Source organism: Phycodurus eques, chromosome 1 (assembly GCF_024500275.1).
Source record: "Phycodurus eques isolate BA_2022a chromosome 1, UOR_Pequ_1.1, whole genome shotgun sequence".
NCBI classification, from domain to species: domain Eukaryota; kingdom Metazoa; phylum Chordata; class Actinopteri; order Syngnathiformes; family Syngnathidae; genus Phycodurus; species Phycodurus eques.
In genome coordinates, this window is record NC_084525.1 from 7,302,084 (window position 1) to 7,324,036 (window position 21,953).

The 21,953-nt window shown below is 40.6% G+C and overlaps 2 protein-coding genes across 2 annotated transcripts; both read left to right on the forward strand.

Annotated features, from left to right (window-relative positions):
- Window positions 1–1,858: 1,858 nt before the first annotated feature.
- Window positions 1,859–12,101, forward strand: LOC133401788 (acidic mammalian chitinase-like). The gene is made up of 12 exons (XM_061675192.1): window positions 1,859–1,920; window positions 2,000–2,040; window positions 2,109–2,138; window positions 2,232–2,436; window positions 5,878–5,934; window positions 6,029–6,194; window positions 6,271–6,395; window positions 6,475–6,598; window positions 6,689–6,871; window positions 10,647–10,763; window positions 11,308–11,440; window positions 11,549–12,101. Exons 2-12 carry the CDS (start codon window positions 2,016–2,018, stop codon window positions 11,887–11,889), a joined length of 1,506 nt encoding a protein of 501 aa, XP_061531176.1. The 5' UTR covers window positions 1,859–1,920; window positions 2,000–2,015; the 3' UTR covers window positions 11,890–12,101.
- Window positions 12,102–19,056: 6,955 nt separating this feature from the next.
- On the forward strand, window positions 19,057–21,519 carry LOC133407707 (chitotriosidase-1-like). Its single transcript, XM_061685876.1, has 8 exons — window positions 19,057–19,097; window positions 19,481–19,555; window positions 19,771–19,924; window positions 20,002–20,126; window positions 20,208–20,301; window positions 20,414–20,578; window positions 20,666–20,743; window positions 21,288–21,519. The coding sequence occupies exons 1-8, from the start codon at window positions 19,057–19,059 to the stop codon at window positions 21,435–21,437; spliced, it is 882 nt and encodes a 293-aa protein (XP_061541860.1). The 3' UTR covers window positions 21,438–21,519.
- Window positions 21,520–21,953: the final 434 nt, after the last annotated feature.

The following is a 21,953-nucleotide window of genomic DNA, read 5'->3' on the forward strand; positions in this document are numbered from 1 at the left end:
TAAAAGGAGGCTTTAAAATCATGACAAATAAAGCTGTTCCCGAATGTTGTGGCCGTGTCCGCTGAATGTGCTGAAACCACGCCCTGTTCAACTGTCATCTGTTAATCAAATACCACATTCATCACAGTAACCAAAGATGTGTCAGGGCAGCACCAATTGGTTCCTAGCAGCGCAAATATGTTTTTAATAATAGTTTTTATTGCTTTGAGGCAGAAATTTTTGCATCAACCAATTTTTGGTGTCGACTTAGCTGACTTAGCCAATTTTTCCCCCCAGCCTTAGGTTAGCTGAATTTTTGGCAGGCTGGCTAACTCTTTGTTGTAATTGCACCGATAACTACTGATGCAAAAAAAAAGGCACCAGGTGTCGCCCCACCATAAAAACAGAAATACTAAAATGGTGAACAACAGTTTATTTCTACATCTAAAAAATTGAGTGCTGCATCATTCTCAGTATTTGTAATTTTTCCAGCAATAACCCTCAAACACGTCTGATGTATTTAGAACTAAATCTCTGAGTTCACTTTACAGGGTCTTGAAGAAGAATTTTTTATTTTTTTTAAGTAATGACCTTCAATTAGCTGACTTCAAATATGAATGATCCTGAATTTAACTTGGATTTTTGCTGCATGTTGTGTTCATTGACTTGAACCCTTGAACAAATTGCCTCCATACAAGACAACTCACGGCTACATCATTCAGGTTAGTGGCAAAAAGAAACTTCTTATCATATCACCTTTCCACTATGGAAGGTAGTGTTAACATGATAAAGAGAAGTTGTGTTATTGCAGCCTTGCTGATTGCTGCATTCGATGGCAAAGTCGACACGTTTGCTGGGGAGGAAGACCGAGATTGAAACAATATGTCAACATTCAGTGTGCTAAAAATTAAAACTGTATTTTGGATAGGAAACATCAATTATACATACATGAACTTGATTTATTATTATTGTTACTATTGTTATTATTATTATTATTTAAACCTTAATTTAACCACAGTATTATCACCGAGATTACGATCCCTTTTGCTAATGTCTCCTGGACAAACAGGCAGCAGTACAAGTAACATAACAGACATTTAAAACTTCGCCATAATAATCATACATGTGAGATATGAACATTAAATGGGTTGGGAGTACAAAAATGTAGGCATAATGATATTAAAATCAGTTAATCAGTTAAAAAACAATAGATCATTTGGAAGCAAATCTAAAATACATTTACGGACAAAAAAAATGAGCCAGTGTTTATGTCCACACCAAGACAAATCAGATCAACACAGCTACACAAAAGGCTTTAAAGGTTTACAATGAACCTTGGTGCATGCATCATGGTACTCGCTCTGTAATCTAGCACTGCCACAAAGGTGGAGGCAACAAATTTCAATACATTCAGTCAATGTACACATTTTCCAGTGTGTGCATTATATCATTATAATGGTAACAATTAAAATGTGAGTCTGACAAAAGAAGAGGCTCATATATGCACCCGAGGTGAATATGATGACTTCATTGATCCTTGAAAAATTATCCATAAAACAATGTCATATTGAATTTGAGAATTACCAAAATAATAGTGACATGAAGGCAAAGACGGGGGACAACAGTTGGGCAAGTTTAAGTCCAGAGTCTGCAATGTGGAGCTGCAAGTAGGAAGATTATAAAATGTGAGACTGGTTTACTGTAACTGTCCAAATGCATAGGAACATTTATCAAGCTGTTCTTATCTGCAGAGGAGTATTTACATAACCTCAGTTGCGTTGTCCAGATTTATCTCTCAGCAAATGGTTTCCATTTCTCACCGGAAATTGCGCTTCCGAGAGCATCTCTCTCACCAGGGTGGTATGCAGCCTTTGTCCCTCCTAACCCTCCTATAAAATCCACTCCCACGTCGAGAACAAACATACCCAGGCATTGGACTCGGTAAGATATTTTTAAGCTTCTAAAAGCGGAATTTCTAACCATTTTCCAAGACGAATTCACATGATATCTCTGTTCATAGTTGCAGGCCACTTAACATGGCTCCCCTAAAACTATTGGCTGGTAAGCTTATTATTTTTCATTTTAATTGAAGGTACTGACAACTAATCAACTTGAAATGTCTTTTTCAGGACTTTCCCTCTTGATGTGCCTCCAAATTGGTCTGCCTTTCAAAAATCCTTCACTATTTTCATAATACCTTTTAAACCTACGGTAGGAGATTTGTTAATTTCACTTCTCTTTTTTTCCATCAGTGTCCTCGACCAAACTGGTGTGTTACTTTACCAACTGGTCCCAGTACAGGCCAGGAGTTGGAAGATATAGGCCAGAAAATGTGGACCCCCATCTCTGCACACACCTGATCTACGCATTCTCCATCATCAGCCCTTCAAATGAACTGTCAACATATGAATGGAATGATGACGTTCTGTATAAATCCTTCAATCAACTCAAGAGCATGTAAGCATTTAAGATGGGCTTCAGCTCACATTTAAGAATGAGGGGGGGGGGGGGGGGGGGACAGCTAATATACTTCAAATGACAGTATAGTAATTATAAATAGTTACTTTTATAACTATGGTCAGGGTAAGAAGCGTGGTCATCCGGGAGGATCTCAGAGTAGAGCCGCTGCTCCTCCACATCGAGAGGAGCCAGATGAGGTGGCTGGGGCATCTGATTCGGATGCCTCCCGGACGCCTCCCTGGTGAGGTGTTCTGGTCACGTCCCACTGGGAGGAGACCCCGGGGACGACCCAGGACACGCTGGAGAGACTACGTCTTTCGGCTGGCCTGGGAACGCCTCGGGATCCCCCCCGGAAGAGGTGGATGAAGTGACTGGGGAGAGGGAAGTCTGGGCGTCCCTGCTAAAGCTACCGCCCCCCGCGACCTGACCTCAGATAAGCGGTAGAAAATGGATGGATGGATGGATAACTACGGTCACATCATAGGGGATTGCAGCCCACTTTTCAGGGTACTCAAGCACCCCTAACGTGAATGGCAGCACCCGAAAATTTGAGAGATTTTTATTTTTTTTAAATTTGTACTGTATGTCTGCTTTAAACAAGCTAGTTAAGTGTATAACCATACTGTACTTGGTTGAAACAAAAGTTAATGTGTATATAGAACCCCAATTCCAATGAAGATGGGACGTTGTGTTAAACATAAATCAAAACAGAATACATTCATCCATCCATCCATCCATTTTCTGAGCCGTTTATCCCAACAAGGGTCGCGGGAGTGCTGAAGCCTATCCCGGCTATCATCGGGCAGGAGGCGGGGTACACCCTGAACTAGTTGCCAGCCAATCGCAGGGCACACATAAACAAACAACCATCTGCACTCACATTCACACCTTGGGGCAATTTAGAGACTTCAATTAACCTAACATGCATGAATGATTTGCAAATCATGTTCGATCTATATTTAATTGAATACACTACAAATACAAGATATTTAATGTTCAAACTGAAAAACTTTATTGTTTTTAGCAAATAATCATTAACTTGGAATTTTATGGCTGCAACACATTCCAAAAAAGCTGGGACAGGGTCATGTTTACCAATGTTTTACATCACCTTTTCTTTTAACAACATTCAATAAACGTTTGGGAACTGAGGACACTAATTGTTGAAGCTTTGAAGGTGGAATTCTTTCCCATTCTTGCTTGATGTACAGCTTCAGCTGCTCAACAGTCCAGGGTCTCAGTTGTCGTATTTTACGCTTCATAATGCGCCACACATTTTCAATGGGAGACAGGTCTGGACTGCAGGCAGGCAAGTCTAGTACCCGCACTCTTTTAATACGAAGCCACGTTGTTGTAACACATGCAGAATGTGGTTTTGCATTGTCTGAAATAAGCAGGGGCGTCCATGAAAAAGACATTGCTTAGATGACAGCATATGTTTCTCCAAAACCTGTATGTACCTTTCAGCGTTAATGGTGCCTTCACAGATGTGTAAATTACCCATGCCATCAGAATCAGAATCAGAAACATCTTTATTTGCCAAGTATGTCCAAAACACACAAGGAATTTGTCTCCAGTAGTTGTAGCCGCTCTAGTACAACAGACAGTCAATTTACAGAACACTTTGGAGACATAAAGACATTGACAAAAAACAATTGTGCAAAAAGATGCAGAGTCCTCTAGCACTTAGAGCAGTTCGAACGACTAATATTGCAATAGTCAGGCCCCATACCATCACAGATGCTGGCTTTTGAACTTTGCGTCCATAACAGTCCGGATGGTTCTTTTCCTCTTCGTCCCAGAGGACACGACGTCCACAATTACCAAAAACAATTTCAAATGTGGACTCGTCGGACCACAGAACACTTTTCCACTTTGCATCAGTCCATCTTAGATGAGCTTGGGCCCAGAGAAGCCGGCGGCGTTTCTGGGTGTTGTTGATAAATGGCTTTTGCTTTGCATAGTAGAGTTTCAAGTTGCACTTACGGATGTAGCGCCGAACTGTATTTACTGACATTGGTTTTCTGAAGTGTTCCTGAGCCCATGTGGTGATATCCTTTACACATTGATGTCAGTTATTAATGTAGTGCCGCCTGAGGGATCGAAGGTCACGGGCATTCAATGTTGGTTTTCGGCCTTGCCGCTTAGATGCAGTGATTTCTCCAGATTCTCTGAACCTTTTGATGATATGTTGGACCGTAGATGATGAAATCCCTAAATTCCTTGCGATTGTTCGTTGAGGAACATTGTCCTTAAATTGTTCAACTATTTTCTCACGCACTTGTTCACAAAGAGGTTAACCTCGCCCCAACTTTGCTTGTGAATGACTGAGCAATTCAGGGAAGCTCCTTTTATATCCAGTCATGGCACCCACCTGTTCCCAATTAGCCTGTTCGCCTGTGGGATGTTCCAAACAGGTGTTTGATGAGCATTCCTCAACTTTATCAGTATTTTTTGCCACCTGTCCCAGCTTTTTTGAAACGTGTTACAGCCATAACATTCTAAGTTAATGATTATTTGCTAAAAACAATAAAGTTTATCAGTTTGAAGATTAACTATCCTGTCTTTGTAGCGTATTCAATTAAATATAGGTTGAACATGATTTCCAAATCATTGTATTCTTTTTTTATTTATGTATAACACAACGTCCCAACTTCATTGGAATTGGGGTTGTAGAAGTGATGAATGAATTGTCTTCTCTCAGAAATTAGGAGGGTTACAATGTGTTTGTTTTATAAATCCAATCCATTTCTCTTCTGCTGTGGTTCAACATTTATTTAACCTTTATTAGATTTGATGGTTTAGTGACAGACTGTCCCCAAAAGTGCTGCTTCTGTTTCATAAATGTGGGAATGAAACCTAAACCTCTGATCCTAGAATTGCTCCTGTTCACATTAGTATAAAATTATGAGAATAAAAACAAAGACAACTCAACCCGGAAGCGCAATACACTCACGCAGGGTAATCATGCAGGTACGACACCACTAGTAGGACACGAGGCTGGTACAACAGGTGCAGCCTAACACAATCAGGTGCAGTAAATGATAGACACAGCACACAGAAAGTGGCAAAAAAAAAATTTTATGGGGGTCTGAATCAGAATCAGAATCATCTTTCTGATTAAATGTATGTCCAAAATACACAAAGAATTTGTCTCCGGTAGTTGGAGCCGCTCTAGTACGACAACAGACAGTCAATTTACAGAACACTTTGGAGACATAAAGACATTGACAAAAAAAATTTAAAAAATTAAAAATACTTTCCGTACCCATTGTATATAGCAATCAGAGGCAAAGCTGGGACGGAAAAACAAAGGAGTCAAGCCAATGAATGTCCATACAAAATTCAACTCTATTAATACATCATGTGTTAAATATTTGCTGACAATACTTGTGTAAGTTTATAACCACGTCAATTGTACATGTGGTGGTCACACAGAAACCCCAACTTGAAGACTTTGCTCGCTGTTGGTGGCTGGAACTTTGGAACTGCAAAGTAAGTTTCCAAATCCAAAAGGCTTGGATTTAGATCTTTTCTGACACATGTGTACTGTTAAAATGTATTTTAAGTCTCTTACCTGTTCCTGAAGATTTACCACCATGGTCTCCACTCCCGCCAATCGCCAGACGTTCATTCAGTCTTCCATTAAGTTCTTGCGACAGTACGGCTTTGACGGATTGGACCTGGACTGGGAGTACCCTGGAGCGCGAGGAAGCCCACCGGCGGACAAAGAGAGGTTCACAGTGCTTTGTCAGGTCAGCTGGCAGAGCAGCAAATGTCTGGTTAATTATCTTGTAAAAGTACTGGAAATTGCTCTCCAATTACATGAAGGAATTACTGGCTGCCTTTGAAGAGGAATCAGCACGGACCAGTCGATCTCGTCTGCTTCTCACAGCTGCAGTTGCGGCGGGAAAGGGAAACATTGACAATGGTTACGAAATAGCAAAAGTGTCAAAGTGAGTTCTCTGTGATTCTTTTTTTCCTTTGGTGCCTTTGGTCATTACATGTACTCTGGTGTACTCTGGTGTCTAACAGGTTTCTAGACTTCATCAACATTATGACCTATGACTTCCACGGAGCATGGGACCCGTTCACTGGTCACAACAGCCCCCTGTACCGCGGCTCTTTCGATCAAGGGGACAACATCTACTACAATGTTGTGAGTCCAATTTTCTACTTTGATGTGTTCCTACTTGGAAATCCATTGAGTTTTATACGGACAACCCTGTTTCTGTCCCCCTTCTTAAAGGATTTTGCAATGAAATACTGGCGAGATCAAGGTGCTCCTCTTGATAAGCTCAACCTTGGTTTTGCGACATATGGGCGCACGTTTCGTACAGTTTCAGCAGCTAATGGTGTTGGCGCACCTGCCGCCGGAGCGGCCTCAGCTGGGCCCTACACACGTGAAGCTGGCTTTTGGTCCTACTATGAGGTTAGTGAAAATATATACGTATAGATAGATAGATAGAGAGAGAGAGAGAGAGAGAGAGAGAGAGAGAGAGCTGTACATAAGTATATATGTGTATAAAGAGGTGGGTAGGAACGTGCTTTACTACTACTTTACTACATTTAAAAAACATGTCAAAGCTCCTTTAAAGTTTGCTGAACAACATTTTGGACACGCCAGTTAAATAATGGGAGAATTTAGTCTTGTCGGATGAGAGCAAAATTGAACTGTTTGGATGCCATAAGCACACCACGTTTGGAGGAGAAATGGCACTGCACATCACCCTAAAAGCACCATACCAACAGTGATATTCGGAGGAGGGAACCTGATGGTGCGGGGCTGCTTCTTAGCAAATGGTACTGGTAAACTTCACATTATTGAAGGAAGGATGAATGGGCAATTGAAAATGAGACATTCTTGACGAAAATCTGCTGCCGTCTACGAGGATGATGAAAATGTAACGAGGGTGGACATTTCAGCAGGATAATGATCCAAAACATACTGCCAAGGAAACTCTCAATTGGTTAAAAAAGTTTAAAAAAGCACAATAAAATGAGGACTTAAAATAAAGAAGTAAAATAAGGAAGGACTTTGCCATCAGCTTTGTAGTGAGGAAACACCAATATAAAAAATGAAAAGGTGAAAAAGTAAAATATTCAGACAATGAAAACTAAAACCAATAAAAAGTGAAAGTACATACTAATCTAAGGTTAGGACTAATAAATATCACTAGACCTTGTAAAAAAACATAAACATATGTATATATATATATATATATATATATATATATATAAACATAAACATATGTATATATATATATAAATATAAACATATGTATATATATATATATATATATATATATATATATATATATAAAAGGATACTGAAATGTTTGCTTAAACCCTAGGCTAAAAACATATGCCTTAAGTTTACATTAAAAAAATAATCAAACAACACTGCTACAGCTGCCTGGACATGATGTGTTTTTGTTCTAATTTTAGGAATTGTTAAAAGGCCTCTATCTGAAGACCTGAGCGTTCTAGATGAGTCAATATTTAAAAGCAGATTGGATAAATAAGTGGGGCTAAGACCATTAAGTTTTAAAAAACAGAAAGACGACCTTAAAATGACTCCTGAACTTCCTGAAGCACGCAGGCAGCCACCGCACAGATTTTAAAATCAGTGGAATGTGAGCTTATTGGTCTTCATAAGCAGACATGCATCTGAATTCTGCACAAACTGGAAGGGTGCAATACTTGTTTTTGTAAGACCTGAAAGAAGAGCATTCCAATAGTCAATTTTGCAGGTAATAAAAGCGAGCATTAGTGTTTCAGTATTTGTTTTAGAGAAATGGATGCATTTTGGCAATGTTTTTAAGATGATTAGGTCCAAGCTTTGTCATGTGTCTGCTTTATACAATTTTAATGAGTCAAATAAACCAGCAATATTCTTACCTTTTTCAGATGGTTGAAGAGCCAATGCTTTCAGTTTATAATATAGCTTTTCTCTCTGGGGCTCAGGACTGATAACCACTACTTCAGTCTTATCCTGGTTGAGCTGTAAAAACATTCTGCCATACATGACTTAATATCTAGCTCTGTTGATACAGTAGATTGCAACATATTGCTGCAGGTTGGAAAAGTGGATAGGACTAAATGGAACAATCCTTAAATGGCTCAGGTCCTACCTTGAGGAAAGGACTTTTTTCCTAACCATTGGAAGTTTTCAATCTCATCGAATGGCAATGACATACAGTATGCGGTCCCGCAAGGGTCAGTTCTTGGACCCCTTCTGTTCAGCCTGTACCATATATGCTACCATTGGGTTACATTCTTCAGAACCTGAATGTTGACTATCATAGCTATGCAGATGACACACAGTTATATCTAGCAGTGTCTCCAGATGACCACAGTTCAGTTGAGGTGTTGTGTGACAGTCTAAAACAAACAAAACGTCCTTCAATTAAACCACAACAAAAACAGAGACAATTGTTTTCTTGGCAGTAAATACAATAGGTTTGCTGTTAGTAAATACCTGGAGACACTCTCTTTAAAAACCACAGACCCAGTCCGAAATCTTGGTGTGTTGATAGATTCCGACCTGACTTTCAACAGTCCTGTTAAACAATCACTAAAACGGCCTTCTAAAGTCTCTACAATGGCTCCCAGTCAGCTTTAGAATAGATTTTAAAGTTCTGCTACTGGTCTATAAATCACTGAATGGTTTAGGTCCTGAATACCTTAAAGACACACTATCCATCCATCCATCCATTTTCTGAGCCGCTTCTCCTCACTAGGGTCACAGGCGTGCTGGAGCCTATCTCAGCTGTCATCGGGCAGGAGGCGAGGTACACCCTGAACCGGTTGCCAGCCAATTGCAGGGCACATAGAAACAAACAACCATCCGCACTCACATTCACACCTACGGGCAATTTAGAGTCTCCCATTAATACATGTTTTTGGGATGTGGGAGGAAACCGGAGTGCCCGGAGAAAACCCACGCAGGCACGGGGAGAACATGCAAACTCCACACAGGAGCTGAACCCGGGTCCTCAGAATTGTGAGGCTGACGCTCTAACCAGTCATCCACCGTGCCGCTAAAGACACACTAATGGAATATAAATCCAATCTGAGATCTATTGACTAAGGTCCGCTCAAAGTACAAAGCACAACATGTACAAAGCAAACATGGTGAAGCAGCTTTTAGCTGCTGTGCTGCATGCAAATGGAATAAGTTGCCAACCGAAGTGACGTCAGCCCTAAGTGTGAATGTTTTTATGTCTCGGTTAAAAACTCTTCATTTCTCTCATGCTTATGATGGAGCATTTTGGAGCATTTCCACTTTTAAACAATTGTTCTTGCACTGTGCTGTTTTAATTGTTTTTTAAAAAAATGCTTTTAAGCCATATTTTATTTTTCTCTTTATTTATTTTAATAACGTAAAGCACATTGATGTAAGTTGTGTATGAAATGTGCTATATAAACAAATTGGCTTTGCTTTGCAAAATGCTTTAACATAGCAGGAGATTTTTTTTTTTTTACAATTCCATGCTCCCAACTTTGTGGGAACAGTTCCAACATGACTGTGCAACAGTGTGCAAATCTAAGTCCATAAAGACATGGATGAGAGAGTTTGGTGTGGATGAACTTGACTGGCATGCACGGAGTCCCGACCTCAACCCGACAGAACACCTTTGGGATGAATTAGAGAAAAGACAGGCCTTCTTGTCCAACATCAGTGTGTGACCTCACAAATGCGCTTCTGGAAGAATGATAAAAAATTCCAATAAACGCACTCTGAAACCTTGTGGAAAGCCCTCCCAGAAGAGTTGCCGCTATTATAGCGGCAAATAGTGAGCTGATGTGATATTAAACCCAATGGATGAAGAACGGAATGTCAGTTAAGTTCATATACGAATCAAGGCAGGTGAGAGAATAGTTTTGGCAATACAGTGCACTATATGTATATTGTTTTAACGTTGATAGGAAATCAGAAATTTCCATCTAAAAGGGTTGTGTTTACTACCTTTGTTTTACTTGACATCAGAAAACTGTCTCAATCGGTTTGTCTGAGTACAAACTCATTTCATGTTTCAGTGTTCCTGTTTTCTGTCCACAAAGTCCACAAACTGCTGATTTGCAAGTGCACACTTTGCTATTGTGACTCACAAAAGGCCTGACACGAGTTAAACTTTCACATGCAAGCTGTCACAAATGCAATTAAGACACACCTTATCAGATTGTTTCTTTCATCGCAACAGATTTGCACTTTCCTTGAAGGAGGAAGTCTCCATTGGATCGAGGAGCAGAGGGTGCCGTATGGCGTTAAAGACAACGAGTGGGTTGGCTTTGATAACAGACAGAGCTTTCAAATCAAGGTAATAAATGGCCTACTTTTATGAATGTTGAAGTTTGTGTACAATTTATTATGTAGATAAAGTATCAACAGAGCATGTTATCTGTATTTATGGAGCCGTCTAAACAAGACACACCCAGTGCTTCGTGCCAAGTGGCCTCATCAAGCCAAGGAGCCACAGCAGTATGAGTCCTTGCACATTACCAAAATGTCCAAAAAACACCAAACAAGAGTCAATGGCAACAAATGACAAAATAAACTGTTTCGAACTGGCAGAAAAAGAAGAATTCATGGGCACAATCCACATAATCAGCTCTGTGGCTCATCCAATAAGTTCCTGACAAACTTTGCACCATTTAAAAAGGGGAATAAACATGCTTTCCAACAGTAAAAGATTTATTGCCAAGAGGCAATGTTACAACAAAGAAATAATCTACCAAACACAAATGTCCTTAATTTTTCTCTTGTTTATTTTCTTTCCCATTCAGTTGAAATGGGGTGCATATGCAAAGCTTTTCTCCAAAACCATTTTAAACTGAAAGCACTTTGTCAATGATGTCCCACAGACACAATACTTGAAAAGTGAAAACTTTGGCGGGGCTTTTGTCTGGGCTCTGGATCTTGATGATTTTGCTGGACAGCTCTGCGGACAAGGAAACTATCCACTCATCAGTTACCTGCGCTCTCTTCTAGGCTCAGGTCAGGAGTTCTCCTCAAATTAATCAAATCTGTTTCACAAGTCAAATAGCTGGTAATTAATCTCTTCAATTATCTTTATGTTTAAGCCGTTCAATTTCTTTATCTTAGATGATCCAACACCACCGGCGTCAACCACAAACCCACTACAGACCACACCATCCTCAATCCCAATAGCAACAGAGACCACAATGACAGCAGAAAACACAACGGCACCTGAGACCACAATGGCACCAGAGACTCCAGTAGCTCCAGTAACCACCACTGCACCAACCACCACAACGGTTGTGTCTGGCAGTGGCTTCTGTGCCGACAAGTCTGACAATCTTTATGAGAAAAGTGATGACAAAAACTCCTTTTATCAGTGCTTCCACGGCCGCACGTTCATCCAGACATGTCCTGCTAATCTTGTTTTCAATAGCAGTTGCAAGTGCTGTGATTGGCCAAAATAAATTTTAAATCATTGCCTTGCTCAAACAATGCAGTATCTTTTCATCCTTCATTTAAGGGAAGTATATTCAATGTAGTCCACAAAGAATAACCCCAAAGTTTTCTGCTCATGGCGATATTATACATAAAATATCATCTGTGCGGCATCACACCATAATATGTAGATATTTTTATCCTCACTTTCATTAAACTACTTTTTGGTGCATTCCTTGAAGGTTTTGTTTTTGTTTTGTTTCCTTTCGCATTTACAGATGGAGTTTTTGGTCACACTAACACTACACCCACTTCAGGTCATGCAAGTAATACATCTCACCATGATATGCTCATAAAATACCACATCACATAACACAACGTCCAACTTCGTATGCTAGGTTAATCATGTAATCAACACTGCCTCTCTGGGTACTCTGTCATGGGCTTTCTCTAGTACTACAAAGACACAATGTAGCTCCTTCTGACCTTCTCTGTACTTTTCCATCAACATCCTCAAGGCAAATAATGCATCTGTGGTACTCTTTCTAGGCATGAAACCATACTGTTGCTCGCAAATACTCACTTCTGTCCTAAGTCTAGCCTCCACTACTCTTTCCCATAACTTCATTGTGTGGCTCATCAACTTTATTCCTCGATAGTTCCCACAGCTCTGCACATCACCTTTGTTCTTAAAAATGGGCACCAGTACGCTTTTCCTCCATTCCTCAGGCATCTTCTCACGTGCTAGAATTCTATTGAACAAGCTGGACAAAAACTTCACAGCCACCTCTCCTTGATGCTTCCATACCTCCACAGGAATGTCATTGGGACCAACTGCCTTTCCATTTTTCATCCTCTTTAATGCCTTTCTAACTTCCCCCTTACTAATCATTGCCACTTCCTGGTCCACCACACTTGCCTCTTCTACTCTCCCTTTTCTCTCATTCTCCTCATTCATCAACTCCTCAAAGTATTCTTTCCATCTAGCAAGCACACTGCTGGCACCAGTCAACATATTTCGGCTTGTCCCGTTGGGGGTCGCCACAGCGTGTCATCCTTTTCCATGTAAGCCTATCTCCTGCATCCTCCTCTCGAACACCAACTGCCATCATGTCTTCCCTCACGACATCCATCAACCTTCTCTTTGGTCTTCCTCTAGCTCTCTTGCCTGGCAGCTGCATCCTCATCATCCTTCTACCAATATACTCACTATTTCTCCTCTGGACGTGTCCAACCTATTGAAGTCTGCTCTCTCTAACTTTGTCTCCAAAACATCGAACCTTGGCTGTCCCTCTGATGAGCTCATTTCTAATTTTATCCAACCTGGTCACTCCAAGAGCGAACCTCAACATCTTCATTTCTGCCACCTCCAGCTCTGCTTCCTGTTGTCTCTTCAGTGCCACTGTCTCTAATCCATACATCATGGCTGGCCTCACCACTGTTTTATAAACTTTGCCCTTCATCCGAGCAGAGACTCTTCTGTCACATAACACACCTGACACCTTCCTCCACCCGTTCCAACCTGCTTGGACCTGTTTCTTCACTTCCTGACCACACTCACCATTGCTCTGGACGGTTGACCCCAAGTATTTAAAGTCCTCCACCTTTCCTATCTCTTCTCCCTGTTGCCTCATTCTTCCCCCACCACCCCTCTCATTCATGCATATATATTCTGTTTTACTTCGGCTAATCTTCATTCCTCTTCTTTCCAGTGCATGCCTCCATCTTTCTGACTGTTCCTCCAGCTGCTCCCTTCTTTCACTGCAGATCACAATGTCATCTGCAAACATCATGGTCCACGGGGATTCCAGTCTAACCTCATCTGTCAGCCTATCCATCACCACTGCAAAAAGGAAGGGGCTCAGGGCTGATCCCTGATGCAGTCCCACGCCCACCTTAAATTCTTCTGTCACACCTACAGAACACCTCACCGCTGTTCTGCCGCCCTCGTACATGTCCTGTATTATTCTAACATACTTCTCTGCCACTCCAGACTTCCGCATGCAGTACCACAGTTCCTCTCTGGGTACTCTGTCATAGGCTTTCTCTAGATCTACAAAGACACAATGTAGCTCCTTCTGACCTTCTCTGTACTTTTCCATCAACATCCTCAAGGCAAATAATGCATCTGTGGTACTCTTTCTAGGCATGAAACCATACTGTTGCTCGCAAATACTCACTTCTGTCCTGAGTCTAGCCTCCACTACTCTTTCCCATAACTTCATTGTGTGGCTCATCAACTTTATTCCTCGATAGTTCCCACAGCTCTGCACATCACCTTTGTTCTTAAAAATGGGCACCAGTACGCTTTTCCTCCATTCCTCAGGCATCTTCTCACCTGCGAGAATTCTATTGAACAAGCTGGTCAAAAACTCCACAGGTGGTCAAAAACTTGGTCCTGATGACAGGAATGTCATCAGGACCAACTGCCTATTCCATTTTTCATTCTCTTTAATGCCTTTCTAACTTCCCCCTTACAAATCATTGCCACTTCCTGGTCCACCACACTTGCCTCTTCTACTCTCCCTTCTCTATCATTTTCCTCATTCATCAACTCCTCGAAGTATTCTTTCCATCTAGCTAGCACACTGCTGGCACCAGTCAACATATTTCCATCTCTATCCTTATTCACCCTAACCTGCTGCACATCCTTCCCATCTCTATCCCTCTGTCTGGCCAGCCTGTATAGATCATTTTCTCCTTCTTTAGTGTCCAACCTGCCATACATGTCATCATATGCCTTTTGTTTTGCCTTTGCCACCTTTACCTTTGCCCTGTGTCGCATCTCAATGTATTCCTTTCGCCTCTCCTCGGTCCTCTCAGTTTCCCACTTCTTCTTAGCTAACCTTTTTCCTTGTATGATTTCCTGTACTGTGAGGTTCCACCACCAAGTCTCCTTCTCTCCTTTCCTGCCAGAAGATACACCAAGTACTTTCCTGCCTGCTTCTCTGATCACCTTGGCTGCAGTGGTCCATTCTTCTGGAAGCTCCTCCCGTCCACCGAGAGCCTGTATCACCTCTTCCCGAAAAGCTGCACAACACTCGTCCTGTCTCAGCTTCCACCACATGGTTCTCTTCTCTGCCTTTGTCTTCCTAATTTTCATCCCCACCCCCAGAGTCATCTTACACACCACCATCCTATGCTGTCAAGCCACACTCTCCCCTACCACTACCTTACAGTTGGTAACCTCCATCAGATTACATCGTCTGCACAAGATGTAATCCACCTGTGTGCTTCTACCTCTGCTCTTGTAGGTCACCCTATGTTCGTGCCTCTTCTGGGAAAAAAGTGTTCACTACAGCCATTTGCATCCTTGTTGCAAAGTCTACCACCATCTGTCCCTCCAAGTTCCTTTCCTGGATGCCGTACTTACCCATCACTTCTTCATCACTCCTATTACCTTCACCAACATGTCCATTACAATCTGAACCAATTACAACTCTCTCTCTGTCTGGGATGCTCAGAACTACATCATCTAGCTCCTTCCAGAATTTCTCTTTCACCTCTACGTCACATCCTACCTGTGGGGCATAGCCACTAATCACATTACACATAACACCCTTAATTTCAAATTTCAGCCTCATCACTCGATCTGATACTCTTTTCACCTCCAAGACATACTTAGCCAAGTCTTCTTTTAAAATATACACATAATACCCTTAATTTCAAATTGCAGCCTCGTCACTCGATCTGATACTCTTTTCACCTCCAAGACATACTTAGCCAACTCTTCTTTTAAAATAACCCCGACTCCATTTCTCTTCCCATCTACACCATGGTAAAATAATTTAAACCCTGCCCCTAAACTTCTAGCCTTACTGCCTTTCCACCTGGTCTCCTGGACACACAATATATCAACCTTTCTCCGAATAATCATGTCAACCAACTCCCGAGATTTTCCTGTTATAGTCCCAACATTCAAAGTCCCCACATTCAGTTCTAGGCTCTGTGCTTTCCTCTTCTCTTTCTGCCGAAGAACCCGCTTTCCACCTCTTCTTCTTCTTTGACTTCGACCCACAGTAACTGAATTTCCAAAGGCGCCCTGCAGGTTGACGGCGCCGGTGGCGGACGTTGTTAACCCGGGCCACGACCGATCCGGTATGGAATTCTTTGGATGTACGCTCATATTTGTTTAGCAAGGTTTTAAGCCGGATGCCCTTCCTGACGCAACCCTCTGCATTTATCTGGGCTTGGGACCGGCCTACAGTTTCCACTGGCTTGTGCCCCCCATAGGGCTGCATTCTTAATTTCCTTAATTATTGTCATTAAATAATTATGAAGTACTGTTGGATCTATCTCGCCCAACACCTATAAGAATAGACACAAAGGAATGAAGACGCTTGTTTCTTTTTGCTCATGAGGAGGACGTATGGGAGATTGTTCAGTTACATTCTCCTATCACGTTCTAAACAATCTCCCCCGTTGCTCCTGTATTTATTTAAAATTGGGAGGTATCTAAGTTACAAGACATAACATACTAAGGGGAGGGTTTCAAGGTGAAGATATGAGATTAACACCTTGGTCAAGGTGCCCTTTTCTGATGATTCCTGCTGAGTCACTTTCTTGAAGGCGAGACATCTTCCTCTCCCCCACGGTCAGCAAGCAACCATCTAATTCGTCCACAATACCAATGCAAGCAGCAAATAAATGATAACTTTGTACAATTTATTTAACATTTCCCTCCTGTTTATCATGTATTTGCACAAATTCTTATATCATCTTCACGGTGCCGGTGGCGGACGTAGTTAACCCGGGTCTCAACCAATTTAGATGAACGCTCGTATTAGTTTGGCGAGGTTTTAAGCCGGATGCCCTTCCTGACGCAACCCTCTGCATTGGCTTGGGACCAGCCTATAGTTTGCACTGGCTTGTGTCCCCCATAGGGCTGCATTTCTCCTTCCTGTTCTACAGTTCCACAAAGACCAAAGCCACCAAAACCAAACAGACATGACATGAAAAGGGACACAAGGAAAACATGACATAACATGAAACAAAACCTAAATCTAATCAAAACAAATGCAACCACAACACGGACCATGACAAAAAATATTGAGTTTATATTGTATATCGATTCCTCACAAACTAGCTCACTAAAGCAATCCAGGATGTCCAAGGTAGCTGGCTTTTTTCTTGATGGCTGTCACTCTTTAATGCTATCCAAACATACTACTTTTAGAGCTGTTAAAAGTAGCTGCAACTGGAGTTAGTAATTCACCTACTTACCAGGTACAGTGGCGGTCTGTGTGAAACTCCCCTTTAGTGCACGCCCACAAACCCGACATCGGAATGGGCCTTATATTTTCTTTAAAATAAATTGAAATAGATTGAATTACAAACCAAGTAGAATCCAGCATCAGCAAAGAATGGTTAGAATTATGGTAACAAAGAACAGAACAAAAACTCTGGCATTGCACAAATGAATTCACACTCAAGAGAACCCAATTGCACTTTCTTTCGTGACAGGTATTGTATTTCTATTTCCTATATTCAAAATAATTTCTCCGTTGCATGAGGAGATGTCAATGATTGTTAGATAGGTCCCTATTGACAATTTGTACAAATGGCACTAAGGACGCTGTGATGCCCAGCGTCGTCCTCTTCCCCATTACTACAGCAGAAGTTGAAGCTGCACTTCCCAGTATGCCTAGCAGCATTTTGTAAAATAATGTTGTGAATTAAGTGTTATTATAGTTAACGCAGATGTTGTTTTCCTTCGTAGTTGCGTGTGTGTTACATACATGTTCTGTGTCATGTCATTGCGTTTGTACTGTAAGGTTGATATTTGGTTTAGTCACCACCTTGTTCGTTTTGATAGTTCTTGAACTATAGTAATTTATACCATCATTTAGGTCACGATTCTGTGAGATTCACATTCACTGAGCATGAGCACATACTGAGAAGATGGCACTCCTTCAGACAAGAAGGTGCCACCAAAATTAAGTCACCACACAAAGGCAAATGTCAGATCATGCCTTTACACATAATTAAACTGTACCAGGAAGCAATTTTCTTTTTACTGGGTTTACATTGCCACCCCACTCAGAAATGTCATCCTATGTAAGGATGCCAATTCTAATTAAATTGAATAATTAAGTCATAATGAGAATGTATTTGTTTGCATTGCAGGTACACCTCACCCATCCCGTGGTGTACTTTTGACATGTGCCAGATCATTTTGGTCATGATGCTGAGCCCCTTGAAAGAATGACAGCCGCTGACAAACCTGGTCAACATGTATATAAGGAGGACAAGCCAGTCATTACTCAGCCATCATCATAGGGAGGCACTCAAAAGCTGTCTTTTTTTGGTGAGTATACATTTACATTACCATGTGTTAATTGTTAATTATTAGTACGTTAGATGCTGGTTGAAGTCGGTTCATTGTGTGTAATCTCATATCATCTATTGCATTTGCACATTGCCTCCAAGCTCAAAATGTTTTTCCTGAAAGTTGAGTTTTAGTGGTCATTTAAATATGAAAAGATGAAATTAATTTGAAATTCCTTCCTCTTCATTAAAATGGTAAACTGAGCGAGCTCCCTAAAATTGAAAGAGTCCAAATTAAAGCATGCCATGATGCTGGATGGTCTCTGGCAGCTGGTCTAATGGTGTTAAGCACTTGACAATTGGACTATACTTTGGACGGAAAGTCAACACATTTCACACACGCACAACACAAACAAAATGAAAAGTAAAAATATTTTGGGAAAATATTTGTTCATTTTTTTCTGAGTCTTGGTTGAAAATGTTAATAAAACTGTGCTCTTCGTTTATTTATTTTCCAATCATTTCAGATGCTCTTTGGCCACTGATTCTGAATTCTGAATCTCTACTATCCCAACTAAAGTAAGGAAAATGTCAAATTTTAACTATTTTCTAATATGTACAATATTATAAATACATATATCATATAGTTATAGTTTCTAAACACAGTCCTTATTTGGGCTGTTTGAGAGACTAGTTCAGTTTTTGTGGCACAAGATATATTCCTGCTTTTTGCCAAAATGGCATCATAAATCATTATCGTCATTGTGAATGCTTGCTTAACTTAATAACCTACCACTTATTGTCATCATTTTTTTTTTTTTACTTTACAGCAGCAACATGCAAAAGCTAGCTCTTCTTGCAGGTGAGGTGATGATGAAGAGAAAAAATTAATAATTGATACTCGATAGTTTGAACAATTCTGATGAAGCATGTCAATTTGCAGGTCTCTGTCTGATCGCCGCACAGTTGGGTAAGTTTGTCTTGCAACGATTTATATATCCAACGAACAAGTTTATACTTTCTAAGTGCACTGTACTGTAATTTTAGCTACCATTTTAAACAAATGCCAAGCAATTTTCCTCAATGTTTTAGGCTCGACTGCACGCCTTGTGTGTCAATATGCAAGCCACTCAGACCTACGTGACGGAAAGAGACAATTCCACATTGCAGACATTGATGAAGACCTGTGTACCCATCTGATCTACAGCTTTGTCGGCATTGATTCAAATTTTAAAATGTTTGCTCCAGCTACTCAAATAAAAAAAATTTAGGCCTTCACTGCGCTAAGGTCAGACCTTGAGCATGCACATTTTTGTGAAAGAGGTGTGTTTTTCGGCATATTTTGTTCATAAGTAAACATGTTTGCTCCACCAGTGGTCCGAAGCTGAAAAAGATTTTGGACGTCAACTTGATGGTTGAAAAAGCGATGTAAGTTGAGATGTGCAGTCATCGATCTAAAAGAACATGATGGCAGTATCTTTCTTCTTGATTTAATTTATTCACCCCACAACATCAGCCCGGAATTATAAGGAAAATGAATTTATAATTACAAGACACTGAAGAGCTGCAAACAGTGTCAGTCTGCAAGTAGCGTTCTTTGTGCCACCATTCTCAAAGAGCACCTGTTTTTTCTTATGTTCAAGAGTCCAAGACATGATGGCCACATCTGCAAACAGGGACACTTTTATCGTGTCTGCAGTTCGCTTTATGAGAACCCATCAGTTTGATGGGATAAACATCTTGTGGGTGAATGAAAACAATCAAGTCAATAAGGCGTTGTACACTTCCCTCATTGAGGTATGATCAGAAACCAGAAACCTTCATGCCAAAGAATATTTTACGTACAATGTTCACAAATTATTTCTGTTGTATAGGAATTCAGAGTCAAAATCGATGCTGAGTCGCTTGCATCTGGAGAAGCTGCTCTACTGCTCACTGCGAGTGTCGCTGCTCAGATACTGGCCATTGAGAAGAGTTATGAGGTCCCGCAGATTGCAGCGTAAAGAGAAATTTAAAAATGATTCCCACAATGTTCTCCTTTCATGTTTCACGAAGCACAATATCCTCTGTTTTCTATCAGTGCCGTCGACTTCTTGAATGTGAGGACATCAGACGTTTACTTTCCATCAGCGCCACTATCTTTCAGCACTCCAACTGCCTCATTCAATATGGCAGTAAGTAACGAGCAGCAACCTCTCTACTGCGTATATGTCTTTCGTACATGTTTTAATGACTTGAAGTATCATCTCTGTTCTTTTGCCCCTGACTATTTTCTTCATACTTTAGACCACATCAATGGAATACTGGGAGTTTAAGGGAGCACCGGCCGCTAAGCTTAACATGGGAATCGGAGTATTTGGACAAGTTTTTACTGTCGACGCTGAGGGTAAAGTTGAACCGCTTAAAGGGAGCTTGAGTGATGTACCACCAGGTCTGTGGGCCCGTTATGAGGTAAAATATGAGGCAGTGGATCAGCAGCAGCTTTTATTATAACAGATGACAATACTGAATGTCAATATATGTTGATCATCCTTTCAGGTGTGCTCTTTGCTGGGAAGCTCTGCTGCACCAGATCTTTGGATTGCCTTTGACAACAAAGCCGCCATTGATGCAAAGGTAGACCAACTAAGCCAAACAAGTGAACCAACATTACATATTATATACAGTGCTGCTTGAAAGGTTGTGAAGCCTCCTGACATGGTCACTCTTTTTGAAAAAAAAACAAACAAACACATTGAACTAACCATGTTAGACATACATCAAAATGCAAATTTGTAAACCATACCTTCCAAATAGTAGACACACAAAAATATACGTATTTTTATTATTTAATCCAATAAACGTTTTTTTTTTTTTCACAAAAACTGATAATTGTATGTGTGCAGAAGTATGTGAACCCCCAGCTGCAGTGGTGATGATGATCAGTTTTTGTGGGAAAGAAAAAATGTTTGTTGGATTAAATAATGAAAATATATCTTTTTGTGTGCGTGCCTACGATTTGGAAAGTATGCTTTACAAATTGGGATTTGGACGCATGTTTGACAAGGTTAATTTAGTTTTTTACAAAAAAGAGTGACCATGTCAGGAGGGTTCACACACTTTCAAGCAGCGCTCTATATATGATATTATTCCTACATTATTTATTTATTCTGGCATACAGGTCAATTACATTGTAAACAACAATTATGGGGGAGCCTTTGTCATGTCTGTGGACCTGGATGACTTCGATGGAAATTCCTGCAAAAACACGAATGATCTGAATGGACCATATCCCGTCATCCAACATTTGCACAACCAATTAGCCATCTAAAAGTTGGATGACGGAATAAAGCACCATCATTATGGTTTATGTAATCATGTTTACTTAATTTACCAAACATGAGTGAATGCTTTCCTGATATTAAAACAGTAGAGTACCCTGTCTCCCCTTGTCACACAGAATACACAAGCATTTTGCTGGCTTTGTGGGAGGTAGTGATTAAGTTAATTGGGGCCAAAATTTTGACAAAAATGTATTATTAAATCAGTTATGTGTGCATTTACAGTATGATGGTGGAATTGTTACATCAATGTTGGACTAATCATTAAGTATTTTTATTCCAGGTTGAATTTTATTTTTTTCAATAAGGTGTTTGTATGATGAGGCAGTTGTTTTCAATTATATAAATTTATAATTTGTGTGACTACATGTAGATTGAAGACCCTCTCGATAGCTTTACACACCAAACTGCGCATCATTGGTTGTTGCTTTTTTTTTTTTTGGTTGATTGGGCGATTCCGTGAAACAAAACACAATAAAATGCATCTTTGACTGCAGTGTGTTGAT